The 17,120-nt window shown below is 47.2% G+C and overlaps 1 protein-coding gene across 2 annotated transcripts in view; it reads right to left on the bottom strand.

Annotated features, from left to right (window-relative positions):
- Positions 1–17,120, bottom strand: part of ABCC10 (ATP binding cassette subfamily C member 10) — a 255,940-nt gene that overhangs the window by 157,729 nt on the left and 81,091 nt on the right. For both annotated transcript variants that reach the window (XM_078647432.1, XM_078647433.1), the window contains exons 2-3: positions 13,252–13,437; positions 7,970–9,350 (exon numbers count right to left, since the gene is read on the bottom strand). In XM_078647432.1, coding sequence (XP_078503558.1) covers positions 7,970–9,350; positions 13,252–13,412 — 1,542 coding nt within the window. In that variant the 5' untranslated portion in view covers positions 13,413–13,437. The remainder of the gene's footprint in view (positions 1–7,969; positions 9,351–13,251; positions 13,438–17,120) is intronic.

Raw genomic sequence — 17,120 nt, 5'->3', positions numbered from 1 at the left:
CTCCCTGAGTGATGGTGTGTGTTTTGTAGGTGTGTGTGTGTGTGTGCACGTGTGTATTGCTGACATGCAATGCTCACATTCAATTACAAGCTCCCTGAGTGAAGGGGTGTGTGTGCGCGTGAGTATGCACATGTGCACGGGTGTGTGTGCATGATCATTGTGTGAATGAACGTTCACGAGTGTGTATGAATGTGCGCATGTGAGTGAGTGTGCATATGCATGGATCCACAAGGCATGAAAATGTATGTGCCACTCTAGTTTGTTGGTCTGCAAGGATTTTTTCATCATGCCCTCTGAGGCAATCATGGACCAGAAACAATGTTTACTGCATGTGTGAGTGAAAGCAAGTGAATGTCAGAATGCATATGTTTGTATCTGTGGCAATGTGTTGAAAGTGGTGCGTGCATGTGTGAGGGTAAGTGTGTGAAAGAGAGAGATAGTGTGCAAAAGGCCTTGAAGGGCTGGTGTCAATATGCAACAAATGTCAGCAACTCATTCTCCTGCTCATCTATGCAAACAGAAACCAAAATGTACGTGTGTGTTCGTGCATGTGCACTCGTGTAAGTGTGTGTCTGTGCACATTTGTGGAAGAATGCACAAGTGTATTAGAGTTTGAATGTGTGAATAATGCGTACACTACTCTAGCTAGGTGGTCTGGCATATTCGGCCTCCCATTAACATACTAACTGAAGCAAACAAACTAAACCAAATCTTGTGTGTGAGCTGTAGGCTCTGTTTCCCTTGCGAAAATAAGAGGTGTGAAGCAAATTACCACATGGGAGTCAACCCCGAGCTCCCAAAGTGTCATTGCCTGCAGGGGAATTAAATCAAATTGTGATGCCGATTACCCTGTCTCTAATCTTAAGGTTCCCAGGTCCACTCCATAAGCAATCCATTGTGTCTTTGTTATCGCGTTTCCTTAAACCCATTGAGATGGACCGAGCAAACCCAATTACACAGATAATGCCTGCGGGAATGTCAGCTCTGGGGTGGTGTCGAGGGGACTGCAGGGCCAGAAACAAGGCCAGCTCTGCTGCCCCTGGGCCGAGGCACACCTCATCCCTGCTCTCGCGTCACTTTCTCTGCCACATACACACACACGCACACACAAACAGGGCCACAGAAGAAAGGCGCTCAAACAGCACAACACCAGCATGACATTTTGCGCCCGAGCAGATGTCCTCGGAGGGGACTGGTCGAATATTCCATAATACAATAAGAAGTATACTACTGATATATGGCATACACTCTTAAAAACGATCCATAGATAGAGGGGGCACGTCCAAGCCCTCGGCCCTGCACATAAATGTTGCCCCGTCCAAAAGCCCAGTGGCAAAGTGAGCAAGGGACCCACGTCTGGGCATACCCTGCCAACTTAGGGCGAACAAAGCAAAACACAAGGAGACTATGAATAGAGCGCTGAAACTTTTTCGTTTTGGTGGCTGTGTCTGAACTGGTAGAAGGATGGTGGATTCAACCCAGATCTCTTGACTGGGGTGAGTGTCTGAAAAGTTTCAGCTCTCCGTCCATCATCTTCGTGTGCTTGCTTTAAACGTCTGCAGCGCCATTTGCCGGTGCCGACTCCTGGCCCAGACAGCATGTACGGTGTGCACATTCGGCAAACACCGCGTGCCTGTCTGGCACACCCTGTATGCACAGTAGTTAAAAACAGCACCCTACTGGATGACACTGAAAGCACTGCTGGCCTTCACTGTGTGCATACCAGGCCACGTTGTATGCACTATTGTTAAACACTGCGTATGGTCCCAGCTCACACTGAATTCATTACAATCACTGTGTACACTCCTGGTCCGCGCTGCTGAGCATCAATGTGTACACACGTCCGGTCGACTCACTATGCGCCCTTGTTAAACTCGGTGTCAGGTCATAGCATGCACTGCTGGTAAAAACAGTAAACCCATTGCCCTCTCTGTATCCCACTGGTAAACACTGCTGCGTACACCCAAGCCCGACAACGTGTGTGCTGCCAGTAAACATTGTGTACACTCCTGGCTGGCACTGTGACAAACGCTGCATACACGCCCTGTCCCTTCTAATTACCGCCTGTGACAAAGTAGGCCCAGAAATGATCCCAGGTGCAAACACAAGCCAAAAGAAAGCGATGAAAGACATCGGGAAAGGGAAACAAAGAAGGGGGAAGGAGGGCTGACTTGGGTCAATACGGAAGCCGGCTAGGCAGGGAGGGAGCGGAGAGATATTTACTGAACGACATTAATATTTGAATACCCTGGGCCGAGAGCAGCCACGTCAGATGCAAATCCTCCAGATGACGGCTCATTTAAAGCAGACGCTGGCCCTCACCTGTCAAACACCCCCTTAGGGCCCATTGGACATCTGGCGGGGATAGGGTCTCGGGGCTTTGCAGGATAACAGAGCAGGGTCGGGTTTGCAGGGGTCCGAGGGCACTGCAGGAAGAGCCTGGCAGCAGCGGGGAGGGCAAGGGTCTGATGCTCTAATCCATATGGGAGGGATCCCCGGGACAGCCGGTGTGGGCGTCAGGCAGGCAACGGTGCAAAGCTGGTAGTGTTGGCTCGGGCTGGGGCAGCTCAGCATGAGGCATCAGCGGGGAGAGGCCGTGCCCGTGACACGGGCCACGGGTTGGGCAAGCAGCTAAGTCAGCCCGACGCGCCTCCAGCCTCCGCCGGCGGAGCCCCGGGCAGCAACAGCCTTCCTGAGTCCCGGGGACTCTCGCTGGCGCTTTCTCGCGATCCGGACTCACAACAAACGTAAAGCATTTTAGCATTGGTTCCCGTGAAACTGAAGCAGTTACTGAGCATCTGTACAACTGCACAAAGTTGTAGCGAAGCCTCCATAAGTACATCAAACATCATCAAAATGACATGTAATATCGCAGAAATTTGCAGAGTTCTGCCGACCCAGGGTACCCCTGTCCTGTTTTTGGGGTATGTTTTGGTTCGACGGAGTGGAAACGATCACGCCTTTCCACGGAGCTTTATTACATACACAGAACTAATCATTAAGCCTGTTCCTCCCGAAGCACAAGGCAACTGTAAAAGCAACAAAAAAAAATGAGAAACTGCGAGGAGAGGGTCTGTGCTTCAAAGGGCAGGAGAGCTGGATGCGAGCTTGGGGCTCCAAAAAGGGAAGACGGCGGGAACGGACAGCGGGAGGGGGGGCGGGAACAGGCACACAAGACGTAAAACGAACAGGGAGACGACATGATACGGGGTAGACTTACAAAGTGAAAAGACATTTTTATCAAAAAGCTGCTTACCTGATCGCATCCTGGCAACTTAAATCTCGCAGCCCACTCCTGCAAAAGCCACTATGAAATGAACAAAACATGGCGTCCCCCCCCCCCAAAAAAAACATCCGCCCACTGCCGCAATGACGTTCTACAAGGGACGGAGAGGGGAAAAAATCGCCGGAACGCCCACGAATCGCCTCGCACAATGACGGACGCCTCTCTCTTCCAATGGCTAGCCTCCATTTATGGAGCTAGCCAATGGAAGACAGAGGCGGGACAAAGCCACATACTATTCTCAAAAGATTTCGCCTGCGCAAAGGCTGCTGTGCAGCGGATCGCCAGGCGAAACCTAAAAAGTGTGGGGTCTCTAAAAGAGGCACAGCATGGATAATGAAGGACGTGGCTTAAACATGTCAACTAAATTCCTGCGACTCCCATAGTGTCCCATTTATTTAACTCAACTGACATCCACCTAAAACCACCCAGGAGTAATTGGCTTTGCCAATGGTTATTAGCTGTTCAAGGTAAATTAGTAACAATAAAGACTTTGTTGTAAATATTGTTAAAAGTGTTTCAATTCAGAAAGTGTGAGACTGTGAATTAAACATTACTCAGGCCTGTGGGAGGGAGAGTGATCTTCAGACTGTCACAGTCACTCCTGTCAGGATCACTCCATGTTAGACATGCACACCCTTTTTCTCTCCACATCTTGTCGATCTGCATATCTTCCCTCTTCAGCCTCCTCTTTTCACTGAATGCACTTCCTTGCATCTCCTTCACTTCATCACCCCTCAAACACACAATGCACCCACTCACTTGTCTCAGGTATCGGGTGACTATGTATTCTGAACACCTGGCTCACTGACATGCACTGAGAACCTCCCACTGCCTTTCAGCCTCAACTCCAGAGTGCTCAATCGTGGCACGTTATAAACACCTAACGGGGACTCAGTTCAAAGTATGCACTGTAAAAGAGTAGTATGCTGCGCGAAAAAATAAATGCAGGAACACCACATCCTAGAAATAACTAACACTCTCAGGGAATTCAAGATTAAGTAAAAAGAGAAATATGAACAGGGACTGAGCATGGGTTACCTAAACATTTCTACATTCATTGTTCAGGAATCGATCAGAGATTTTGCCATTCGACTTAATGAAATGAATATAGGGCCACATATGGATCCGTTTCAATGTCTGCTTTTAATTACTACTGGGTCTGAGACCTGGAGGGACCTGTCCCGGTTAGAGCTCTGAATTATACTTGAATTAGCGAACGTGTGCATAGCATTCAGTAAATCTAATGTTTAACAGTGCACACTACAGTCACTTACAAGGCAGCCAATAGGAGAAGTTGTTACATATCTCCTCGATTGTCTCCCTGTCCCAGTCCTAACGAAAAGCAGTCTCCACTGCTGCGTCAATCATCTGCTGGAGGGCTGCAAGTGAAGGAGCCTCAGGCTCAGCAGAAGTACCTGCCATCTTGTCCATTGTGGTGATACAGAAAGTGGAATCATGCTGGATCAGGACATCATAGTTCCTGATTCCAACTTGTTTCCAAGTATATGAGACAACGACACTGGCGTAATCTCGAGACCAGCCAAACTAAGGGCTGCCATTAAGAGAAAAAAACAGGGAACATAGCAATAAGGGAGTGTTAAGCGCTGCGCGCCCCACTCTAATATATGTTCTTCTGGTGTGCAACTGCTCTGCAGTGCGGAACAACCAAGTTAGATAAAAAAAACTGTTTTACCCAGTCTCTGCAGGGAAAGAAAATGAGTAATACATGATAAAATTAAGGCACAATATTACTAAACTTCAGACTTGCTAGGTAACAGATTCATGTTGCAGAAAGAAACCTAATCAACCATTTACAGACAGGCGACGGCCCTGATATGTTGCCAGTCGTACCCGTCCCTAAACAAGTGGGTGACTACAGGGAGGTGCCCCCTCGCCATATCCATGGTGTAAGACTATCCCATTATTCTTGACACAATCCTTGACAAGATTGGTCAGTTATGATGATTGCCACATTTCACATTGATGCATGAATTGCACTTATGTTTAGGCGGGAATTATGGCAGCCCTGACGAAGGCCAGCGACCCTATGGCGATATTGATGGCCAAAACATGTTGGCTAAATTATATGGATTGATGACCCATTGTGTTCATTGTGACCCCTTAAAGAATAGGCCACCGATCAAAAAAGCATGCCACAAATCGTGGGCGAGGTGACCTATGCAATTCTTATTGGATTCCCGTGAGTAAAGAAGCATACGTGGATTACTGCTCCTTTGGTAGTAAACACCTTAGCACTTGATGGGTCATTTGTTCTTAGGAAGGACGTGTATAGGTCTAAACAATCTCTGCAACTCTCCCAGAGTGTGTGTAGCTGTTACCTTTGAAGAAATACCTACATTGGAACCTATATTATGTTGCACTAAGTAAGCTCCCTGGGAAATGGTCTGCTTCAGTGAATCAAAAAGACTTTCTCCCGTGTGGTTGGCAGCACTGGCCTGCAACGAATGTCTTTATTCTGGATACAAGTGCATGCATCCCTCTTTCATTGCGCGGTGCACAGTGGAAGGGGGGGTGGGGTGTTCATTTGTAAGCAGTATCATGTTAAATCCATCCTTGTCGAATGCTGGCGGCAGGGAGATGTGAGGCCAAAGATTGGTGGCGAAGGAGACCTCCTCATGCTGGCCTCCTGCAACATCTTCTGCCAGAATGCCTCTTCTATCTGACCAGGGCATTTACACAACCCACTGAGCAAGCCAGCTCTGCCCTTCTGCAGCCTCAGCACCAGGTGAAGCAGGTGGAGGTTGGTGTTATACCTCACCTCAGAGAGAGAGTGAAGGATGAGCAGGCAGGCTCTCACTTGCTGGAGAGGGATTCGGTTCACCGGAGAGCCAGTAAGCAGCCTTCACTAAGCACTGTTGCCACAAGCAGTCAATATTTATAGGCAAGGTGTATTCTCAGTTGGCTGGGGTGGGGGAGTTTTCAGCAGTTCCTCACTCCCTATTTGTTCTAAACCCCTTACAATTGTTTGGGATTAACAATACAATGGACTCCTTCCTCCAAAGAACCTATTCAGGATACCTTTTTGGATTTCAGTAGCACAGACCCATAGGACTTGTTCCTTACATTGTCTCTGCTCTACAGTGGCACACACTCACCGGCACAGATCATTAATATCTACTGTAACTGCATCACAACAGAACATCTCACCAACTCAGGTACCAAAACCGCAGTCTTCCTGCTTCCAATCCATAACATTGTATTGCTGCTTCAGCCACCCGGCCAAGGCTCATATTCGTGAAGTGCAATGGTCTTCGACCACCACAGATCTTGACGTCCTCACACCATGCTCTTCTCGGAGACTGACATGTGTACCAATGAGGGATGCTTTCACACTTTGCCTGTTCAAGACTGAGGAAGGCATTGATTTACAAATGAACAGGAAGGGGCACTACTCAGGTCAGTCCCACACATGATGACCGGATGGATAGTTTAATTTGTTTATTTTATTGGGACTATATATGAAGCCACTGGACATGATAGGCTTCAAGGTAAAGTAACAGAGTTGACTCAAGTGAAGTGCCTGATAGTGTACACAACAGACAGAGGAAGCAAATACAGTTTTGTTGTAGGGGAAATGTGCTTGAACTTATTGTGCTTGGTGATTAGACAAACAGCTATATATAAAAAAAAACAGCCTTCATTGGTGTCAGTGAGTACTCTGTGAGAGTAATGGACCTCATCTGACGATGTGCGACAAGATGAGGGTCTCAAATGAAGAACAAGCGTAGCTCGAAGGAGTAAAGGACTTGATTTTTAGCAATAAGGTAAGCCGGAATCATTCCGTACTGCTTTTTACATATATATAGTGACTGAAGGACAATATATATGGTGACTGAAGGACATAAAAGGGCCAAAAACAAAATCCAGGCATTTAGAGGAGGCTGCATACGCCTTTTAATTTCAAGTAGTTGGGCCACTCCTGGATCAGGTTCTCGTAGTGCCTATTTTTCGGACAAACTCAGCCATCTCTAGGTGAATGGTCAGTTACAATGTATACATCAAGTTTAAATGATATCCAGGCAGGGTCAGAGTTTAAACATGTCAGCAGCCAATTACACTTTAGTGCGTGGTTGGGTGTTGTCTGTGCTCTGGTGGATTGCATGGTCTTGTTGGCCGAGTAGAACTCCCAGCGGCTTAAGGTACAAGTTCAATTCACAAGAGCAAGAATAGATCACCATGAACTCCACAGTATACAGCAATTTCTGAGTGTGCAGAGGATTCCATCTGTATCTATTGTTTTCTGTCCTAGAGGTACACGGTGAGCCAATGTAAAACCATTTCAGTGATGCAATGTTCATAGCTTCACACTGAAGCGTGGGTCGAAAATGATTTGAAATGTCACCCTTGTTTCGTGTTATAGGTTCTTATGACCTAAGGCATCGTAATGTTTCCCCATTCTGTGTCTATAGGAAAAGGCCTTAGTGTGTACGGGTCTTAATTCCCAACATGGCTTGAGAGCTTATCAGCTTGAAAGGATCTCCTTTTCCCCCTAAAGACTTGCTCAGGAATCTACCTCAACCCACAAGCCTACAATCAGTTTTCGGATCCTCATTCATACATTCAATTCTGCTCCTGAATGATCTTCTTACCTCTACCCCAGAGTATATCTCCATCATTCCCTTCTTACCCCAGCCTTACAGTCAATTGAAATAATGTCCTTACCTTGACTCTGGAGTCCTTGTGTGCCAGCATTTCCTTGTTGTTAGCCATTATCCGATTGGCAATGTACTTGTTGAGTGGCACGAGCAGTAAAGCGATACCCAATCCACCAAGGAACGCCACCCCCACCTGCAAGTACAGCAGATAGAGAGTGATCGCAAACTGCACGGGGAGGCTCCACAGCTCGTGGAAGCTTGTGCAAAAATTTATGAGCCGGTCAGTGTCGGTGCTCATGAAGTTCACAATCTCGCCAGTGGAGAAATGAGAGAGCGTGGTGCCGTTGACGCGTAGGGCCTTGCGGTAGATGGCGGAGACCACGGCAGCTCGAACCATCAGCATCACCTTGTTTACTTCATAGGTGAACTGGTTGCGCAACACAGCACCTACGAACGAACTGGCGAAGAGCCCAAAGGCGAACAGGACTCCATGGCTCAACGGTTCCTGCCGAGTCTCCATAAAATTCACCAACAAGTTGAGCAGCAGCGGGCCTGCAAAGGCCAGCATGGCACTAGCCAGCCGGAGCAGCCCCAGCGAGTAGTATCTGACACCAAAGGTTGCATTGAGCACTGAGAGGAGATGCACCCTCTTCTGGAAATCTGGTGGTGTGGCAATATTACTGTCCACACCCTCTGAAGGTGCTTGGAAGTGATCCCTAGTTCGACGGCCATCTATTGCAACACCAGGCATGAGCTCCGAAGCAGCCATCTTTGCATGCCAGCAAGCATTGAAGCGCTGTCTGATGGTCACAGTGCGGAGGCGGCGTGGGAGGAGGTAGACATCTTGCGGTCTATTAAGCTTCTTTTGATATCCGCGCTGCATCAGAGGGTTCAGCCAAAGGTAGAAGAAGCGTGAGAGCCAGCTCTCGCCGTCTTCCCCGAAACAACCCCAGTCGGGCAGCAGAACCCCTGAATCAGTGAGAAGCGGTTCGTGGTCTGATGGGTCGTTGATGGAGCCGAAGCCTCGCTGGGTGGGAATGGGAGCCAAGAACGCCAATAGATACGCCGCCAAGCAGGTCAACTGGAGGCCTGTGATGGTGAGCTTGGAGATGGGTCCAGGTTGTAGTGGATGCGAGGCCAATCCATTCTGGCTGTACCACACTAACGTGATGACCAGTGTTGGCACCGGAAGGAGTACCATGGCCGCCAGTGGCCAGGGGCCTCTGCAGATGCGGTAAGCGGACCTGTAGAGCTTGAGAAGCGCTATGCCGTGAGTGATCCATGCCAAAGCGGAGATGCCACCAACTAACACCTCCAAGGAAATAGTTCCCTGCTGGGGAAAGACAACCCCCAAGACGATACTCATAACAGAGAGGACAGCAAAGAGAAAAGACACAGCGATCCGGCACTTCCAGAGAGGCCTGGGGAGGTCTTCAGATCCAGGAAACCTACAAACATTGGGGAAAAATGGAGGAGAATTATTATGCAACAAGGACAGCCGACAGATTAACAGTGGTATCAACTACAATAGGAAACAAAAGCGGCAGGGAGGGTATACACCCGTTACAACGGATCTTTTACTCCGCAGACCCATTACAACGCGACCATTACTCCGCATACCATTACAACGCATTGCGCTGGGGGACGCTCTAGGATAGGGAATAAGTATAATTTACTATCCAACACCTTCCCTAGGGTCCACGGGGACTGGAGTTCGAATAGTAAATTATACTTACCACTATCCAGCGCCCCAAGGCGCTATGCGTTGTAACGGTATGCGGAGTAAAAGTCGCGTTGTAATGGTCTGCGGAGTAAAAGTATGCGTTATAACGTCATACATCCGGCAGGGAGTGAGCAAAAGACAGGCGGTGTAGTGAAACAAACAGTGAATAAAAGACAGAAAGCAAAGAACTGAACGGAGAACGCAGAGAAAAGGGACCAAAGAGTACAAGGCAAATGGAGAAGATTAGAGATGGGGCTGATAAGAGGGAAAGAGAAATGGCAGAAAAAGTACCACATATCACATGTTTAGGTACTTTTATTGCACACAATAACGTGGTTTAAAATCCATATTTAACATTCAGAGGATGTAATTTCATGGACACCTGTGGAATATGGATTTCATCCAATGAGAGGCCTAGATTCTGTCTATTTTAATCCCTCCAGCTAATCATTCCCTAAGCATGTAAGGCATTTCGATGATGACATCCCCAAACCAGTCTACAAAGCTTCATTGCAATTAGGGCCCACTGTTGGCTGAACAGTACAGGAGCAGCTTCCAGAATCTATGAGCTTAGCCACTGTCTTGTTGAATCGGCTGTCTATCACTCAAATCTGAACACATCCTTTGAAATCAGGGTCCCCTGTTTACTCTGCGTTGCTGCAACAGCTTCAGAAATCTGACTTCGACAGACAGAAGGTGGATCTTAACAAAGCAAAGCTCTTTTTCCCCACAACGCTGCATTCTTACCTACATAATAAAACAAGTTCCCCTAATGTTTACAACAAGCAGTACAGTATTTTCCTTACTGTTTTTAAAATTTCCATTCAAAAACATCGTTTTCATTATAATTTCAACAAAATAAACATAATATAATATAAAAACAGATCACAAAATGTGTAATATAGGTCTACAGCGATGCCTCAAAGGTTCTGGTGACATTTACAGACCACGACACGTACAGATACACCCCACATCTGGAAAAACTAAAGTGAACATGGAAGTTAAGGTTGACAAGCTTGAGATGTGAGTGACCAAGTAGGTTAGCAGGCGTGGAGAAGGGGGTTGCAAAGCGTGCGAGTTGCAGAGTGCGAACATGTCCCAGTCACAATGTCTAGGCTGTACGGGACGCACTGCAAATGACTGAGATTGTCGCACAAAAGAACCATGTCGTGAAGTGCCATAAACTCGTGTAGTTCCATTTTATCGCTTTGCGAGGATGGACGCATAAAAGCGGAGCTCGTTTTTTCAAAGGCCACAAGATGGCGCTAGTGTACTACGGGAGGTATAGACATCTCAAATATATTATGAAGTGGAAATATCCTGCTATTACAGAAACTCATATGCAAGCCAAACAAACATCATTTGATTTGAAGACTGAAACACAAAACCACACACCCGCCTAATTAATGTAAAAAAGCACCCCCTGCTCAAACATAGTATCAAACAGGTGGATGGATGTCAATCAATCAATCAGGGTTGGTAAAGCGCAACTACTCACCCATGAGGGGCTCGAGGGGCTCAAGGTGCTGGGGGCAGGAGGGTGCTCCTTTGAGTGTTGGTTTCATCCGGAGAGCTAGGTCTTGACGTCCTTCCTGGCCTGGGGCAATGTGGGCGCTTGCTGGAGGTGGAGGTGGAGGGGGAGGTTGTTCTAGGCTTTGGCTTCGAGGTAGGAGAAGGACTTTCCTCACGTTCTGGTCTTGCAGATACATGAGACGGTGGCCAGAGAGAGCTCGGCTGATCAGAGGTGTCTTTTGGGTGCATGGAAGGAAAGGCGGTTCTTCAGGTATGCGGGTCAGGTGTTGTGAAGGGCCTTGTATGTGTGGGTGAGGAGTCTGAGGGTTACTCTTTCGACTGGGAGCCAGTGGAGATCGCAGAGATGTTGGGTGATGTGACTGTGACGGGGTATATTGAGGATAATCTGGCTGTGGCGTTCTAGACAGTCTGGAGTTTGCGAAGGAGTTTCTTGTTGATTCTGGCATAGAGAGCGTTGCCATAGTCCAGTCTGCTGCTCATGAGAGCGTGCATGACAGTTTTTCTGAAAACTGGGATCCATCTGAGCGTCGTTCAAAGCATGCGGAGGGTGTTGAAGCAGGTCAAGGTTAAGGCGTTGATTTGGCGGTTCATTGTGAGCGATGAGTCTAGTATGATGCAGAGGTTTCGTGCGTGGTCAGTCGGGATGGGGGGGATTTCCAAGGGTGGGGGGCCATCAGGAGTCGTCCCAGGCGGAGGCGGTGGAGCCAAGGAAGAGGACTTCTCTTTTCTCGGAGTTAAGTTTCAGGCAGTTGTTCTTCATCCAGATGGCAATGGCTTTCATCCCTTCTTTGAAGTGGTGATTGGTGATGTTGGGTTCGTTGGTGAGGGAGAAGATCAGCTATTTGTTGTTGGTGTAGGAGAGGATGTTGAGCCCTTGGTTCCTGGCGATGGTTGCGAGGGGGGCATGTAGACATTGAAGAGGGTGGGGCTGAGGGTGGAGCCCTGGGGCACTCCACAGTTGGTCTCTGTCGGTTCCGAGAGGTAGGGAGGTAGTCTGATCCGCAGAGATCTGCCAGTGAGGAAGGAGCGTATCCAGTCGAGGGACTTGCCGTGGATGACGGCGTTGTGGAGTCTGGTGGCTAGGGTGCAGTGGGAGATGGTGTCTAAGGCAGCCGAGAGGTCCAGGAGGAGGAGGGCTGCCGTTTTGCCCTGGTCGAGGAGGAAGCAGATGTTGTTGGTGGCGGCGAGTAAGGCAGTCTCGTAGCTGTGGTTGCTGCGGAATTCGGATTGGAAGATGTCCAGGACGTTGTTAGATTGTAAGAAGTTTGCTAGCTGGGTGTTGACGGGTGCAAAACAAAGCTTCTAAATACATGCCAAACAATGAGTAAGTCTATACCCCAGAAAAAGAGGGGCCTAATTGGAAAACTGTACAGGGAGAAGATCCCCCTGGGGCCTCTCTCACATCCTGTAGTCGGCCTGCCTCAGCCCCACGTGGCAGAGAGCCTGGACAGACTGGGTCAATTGATTATGATCTGATCATGTTAATAATTTGATTGGTTGCCAGCCAGGGACGTACAGGCTAGGTAAGGCAGGGAATCCCTGTTTAATTTATCATTTCTCATCCGCCCCGCCCAGCAACAGTTGTCCGACCTAGGCTGTGGACTGTGCCATGCTACTACTAAGTGTGAGTGACATTATTCTGTTCGCAGGAAAGTGTCACTCAGTCATTGAATGTAATTCATTATTGCAGTGGAATTATGAAAATGTCACACATAAGCAATCTCAAACCTTGGCAGCTATGCGGCGTAGGCTCAACATCTGGTGATTCTGGGCAAATCACGTAATCACCCTTGGCTATAAAATATTAACACGTCCTTGTGTAACGTAACTAGTGCTCATGTAAAACGCTCCAATATCTTCAGGTTGAATTTGTGCTATATAAAACTGAAAACAAAAAGCCTGTTTCCTGACTACTGGGGTGTCTGCCTGTGAGACTATTGTCCACCAGAACCAGCTCAAGTGTCTGTGAGACACAGACCTACCGAGTTTGTAGTATTTGGGAGGCTCAGTCTGTAAGCCAGTTGTTTGCTAGGGCGGACTCTGGATGTTGTGAGACACACAGTGTTGGGCGTCTTTAGGTCGTGTTTGCCTACCTGGGAGTGCCCACATAGCAGGCACTTATTACAGCCAGCAGCAGGTGTGGGAGGGCACTCAGCAGCAGCTGGTTGAAGCAGTACCCGATGCTGCCATCCTCCCAGACTGGAAGCGGGTCTGAGGGGCTGGACCCACAGAGCTCGGGCAGGAGCCAGTCCATCGCGAAGCAGCGCCAGCGGAAGACCCTACGGAGGAAAGATAAGAAACGTGACTGCAAGGCAGGACCAGCAACCACAAACCACACCTGCAACCATTAAAAAGCTTCCCTCACAAGCTAGCTACTGATTAACTGTGAAGGAAATGTTTAGACAATGGTATTTATCCATGTACGTAAAGCAAAGTATTTACAAGGCGATCATGGCTTATGGCAAACTAGAGGACCAGCCGAACCATGCCTGACGAAATAGGTCATTGCATGTCCGAGGCTGGATGATACTGTGCTGTTTCCTTAGAGATAGTCTGCATAGAGACCTAGGGGTACACAACCTTACCAAGTACTGTGATAAAAATATTATTTTTTTAAATATTGTTTTATTGACAATAACATTTCACAACAATAGTGGTGTCGAATTAGAAAGGGGAAATCTCCAAACCTATGTATCTGTATCTTTGACATAATATTCTAATATTCAATATCAATATACGGTAGTTATTCAATACGCGTATACAAATCCATTAAGTATAATATTAAGACTGGTAATCTTTCAAGCAGTATTTGCTATGGCATATATAGCACAAGACCTTCAAGGGGATATATGAAACTGCAGACACTGTCCTTCCAGTCCAACAAATTGTCATGTAGTTTATCATCAGTCCTATATATTTACATCCATATTTCCTCAGCTGCAGACAACCCTAAAACATCCTTGATCCAGTCGTGTACCTGTAGGACCCTGTACAATAGCAGTCTGTAGCCAAACAATGCTAGTGAGGTAAATTGCACAACTTTTCTCTTGATCTTACTGGCTTAACAGCCAATAGGTACGTTTTCAGTGACATGTTAACATATTTCTGATATCTATCTGCTATTTTACCCCAATAAGCGGCCACAACCCATTATGCCCAGGTCCAATGAAGAGAAGCTGCATCACCCACCCTGCATTTAGGGCACCTAGAACATCTATCTGGATTAGGTTTATGCAGCACAGCAGCTGTAATATGGGTCCTATGGAGAATGTCAAAGTGTATTAGTCTAATCCTGGCAATATTGGCTGCATTATGTAATACTTCTAACAACCCGTCTCCTTCCTGTGTTGCCAGGGATCGGCCGCAGTCTGTTTCTCACTTTAGCCTGATCAGTAGCAGGTTCTTGGCTGTGTCTTCCATGAATGAGGTCCAACCCCATGATCACTCTTTTTGCCTAATCGGCATCCGCCACTATCGCTAATGTTGGAGATACTGGAGGTGTGCTTGTCCTCGTTACCCGCAAATGCATAACTTATGGTATAGGAAGATTGGCTCTTCATCTAAATTGTAATTAGTACCAGGCTAAGCATGTGAAAGGAGTGTATCATTTGCATATGAATTCCCTACGTACAAACAGCGGCCCCCTCCCACTCAGACGTATCCATTGTTTTGTTCCTCAATGGAAATCTCAGAAGAGCCGGTAAGGCATCTCGCGCAACAGGTTTATGTTTCTGCAGTTACTACCACTAAGTGAGGATATGTCACTGGTCCACCTTCTGCTGGATGAATGCAGTCCAAGCTTGTGTGTCCTTCAAACTAACCACGGCCATAGTTCACTTGGGTGCAAGGTGGCATCCTGCAGACCTGGAAACCGCAAGCATCCCTCTTCAGTGTCACATTGCCAGTGTCCATATTTACTCTGCTTCGCTTACCTCTCCGGACTAGAGCCAGTGGGAGTAAGGGCGATTATTGAAACATTGTGTCACAAAGTATACAGAGATCACTGGAATAAATATAAGCAAAGGGTAAGAAGAAGAAAAACTTTAGCTACTGCTATCCTGCTGGAAAGAAATAGTGGTGAGCTTTGCTAGAAGTCAAAGGATTTTCTTATATTTTGATTTGACTTTATATGTGTTGAATTTATACCATTCCATGGTTGTATGGGTTACATTTATTTCTAAGTACCGGAAGGAGGTACATCCCATGGTAAAGCAAAATGTAGCTGAGATGCTCCCAAGACCGCTCTTATTGAACCCACTGGAAACAGAACTGCTTTTTTTTTTTTTTTTAATCGATCTGAAGCTCAGACAATATCGCAAAACGAGTGGCTTTCCCAGGGCTCCACTTGGTCTTGTAGATTAACAAGTGTGTCGTCTGGCATGCGTGCCCCCATATTCAAGTCTGAGAGTTTACGGGCCAGAGGTTCTGGGGCAATCCTGCCTTGTGTCCCTTTCTACTTCCACTCAGCTCATATTGTATCGTTGACTTACCTCTCGCCAGTGATCTAGGGTATAGTAATATTATCATAGGCCTGGACCACGGACCGAAATTCATGAGTTCAAGCGCCTCAAACAGATATTGCTGTGAAATCGTATCACACAACTTTGATGGTCCAAAGGCAGGTCTTCATAGCCAAGTTCCTCACATGTCACACTTATACAATCTAAACTCACTATACAGGTTAACGGTATATTCTGTCTTACACATCAATGGCAGGATGCTATATGAGGGTGATATCAACAGTGTAGCAGGAATTCAACCACTGGATTGTGTTAGACACCAATAAATGACATGTCCCCACAGTGACAACAGCGTTATGAGGTAATGATTTATCTTAATCATTAGTCTCCATAGCTCTCTTAGCCAGTCAAAGAGAACAGAGAGTTTTCGCTGCAGTTCATGTGATTCGTCGATCAGATCCATCCGTCTTCACTAGGACTAGACAACCACACCGGAAGGCTCTCCTATAGAGCTTCTGTATTCCCGGCCTTACGGCAATCACAGCAGCTATGAGCCCTCAGTTTCAACTTTTGTTTAAGTCTCTCAGCGTCTGAGTACTCCACCGCGTAGGATGCAGAGGAGGGTACTCCTCTTTACTCCCCGTTTCTTTCAACTTTGCCTGTTTGCTGGCTTTGCCAGAGTGTGTTCCAACAAGCGGGTCTTGCAATCTGTGGCTCAGACTAGATTCACCGACTGCGGTCTCAGCTGCACCCCTGTAAGTCACCCTATGTATACGACTCAGAGAACTGAAGACTAGAAGGAGGCCGCACTCATAGCAAGGACAGCTCTGGACAGAGTGAGTTTCTCATACTCAGTTACACAATCTGTTGATCAAACTACAATCAACATACTCAATGATGTACAGCATGACCTGCACTAAATCCAGGGGTGGCCTCAATCTTGCTAGCAACCCCGCCAGGCCAAATAAAGGGTGGGACTGAAAACTTGTACGTGCCAAAGTAACAAGTTTTGAGGAAGCTGCAGCATTGCCACTCGTTGTCTACACAGAACAATGATGCAGTGAAGAAGATAGCTGAGGTTGCATCGTAACATACTTAAGAGAAAATGATTTGGCCAACTCTCATTTATTACACAATCCACCCGCAGATTTAGAAAATCCAAGAAGGATTTGGCCTTCTTGAGTTCTCCATTGGATGCAACAAACAGCCCATCTGCACTTTATATAGATGTAGTCTTCTTTGGTCAATGATTCCTGTCTAGCAGCTGAGCTCCCCATGGTTGCCAGCCAATTCAGAAGGCAGAGTTTGGTTTACACTACAAATGAGACTCTGTTTAGATACACTTGAAGTTTCCTATGCGTACGGACGTGCAGACCAAGTTGCATATTTTCTCCATCACTGTAGAAGATTTTCATTCAGATTCAGTTGTGCAATCAAGCACATGTACCACGCGGCATTCATCTGGCTCTACACTGCCCACTTCTCCATATGAAAACATTGGT

This window comes from Lissotriton helveticus, chromosome 6, assembly GCF_964261635.1.
Source record: "Lissotriton helveticus chromosome 6, aLisHel1.1, whole genome shotgun sequence".
Lineage (NCBI taxonomy): Eukaryota > Metazoa > Chordata > Amphibia > Caudata > Salamandridae > Lissotriton > Lissotriton helveticus.
This window is presented reverse-complemented; position numbering and strand designations above follow the sequence as displayed.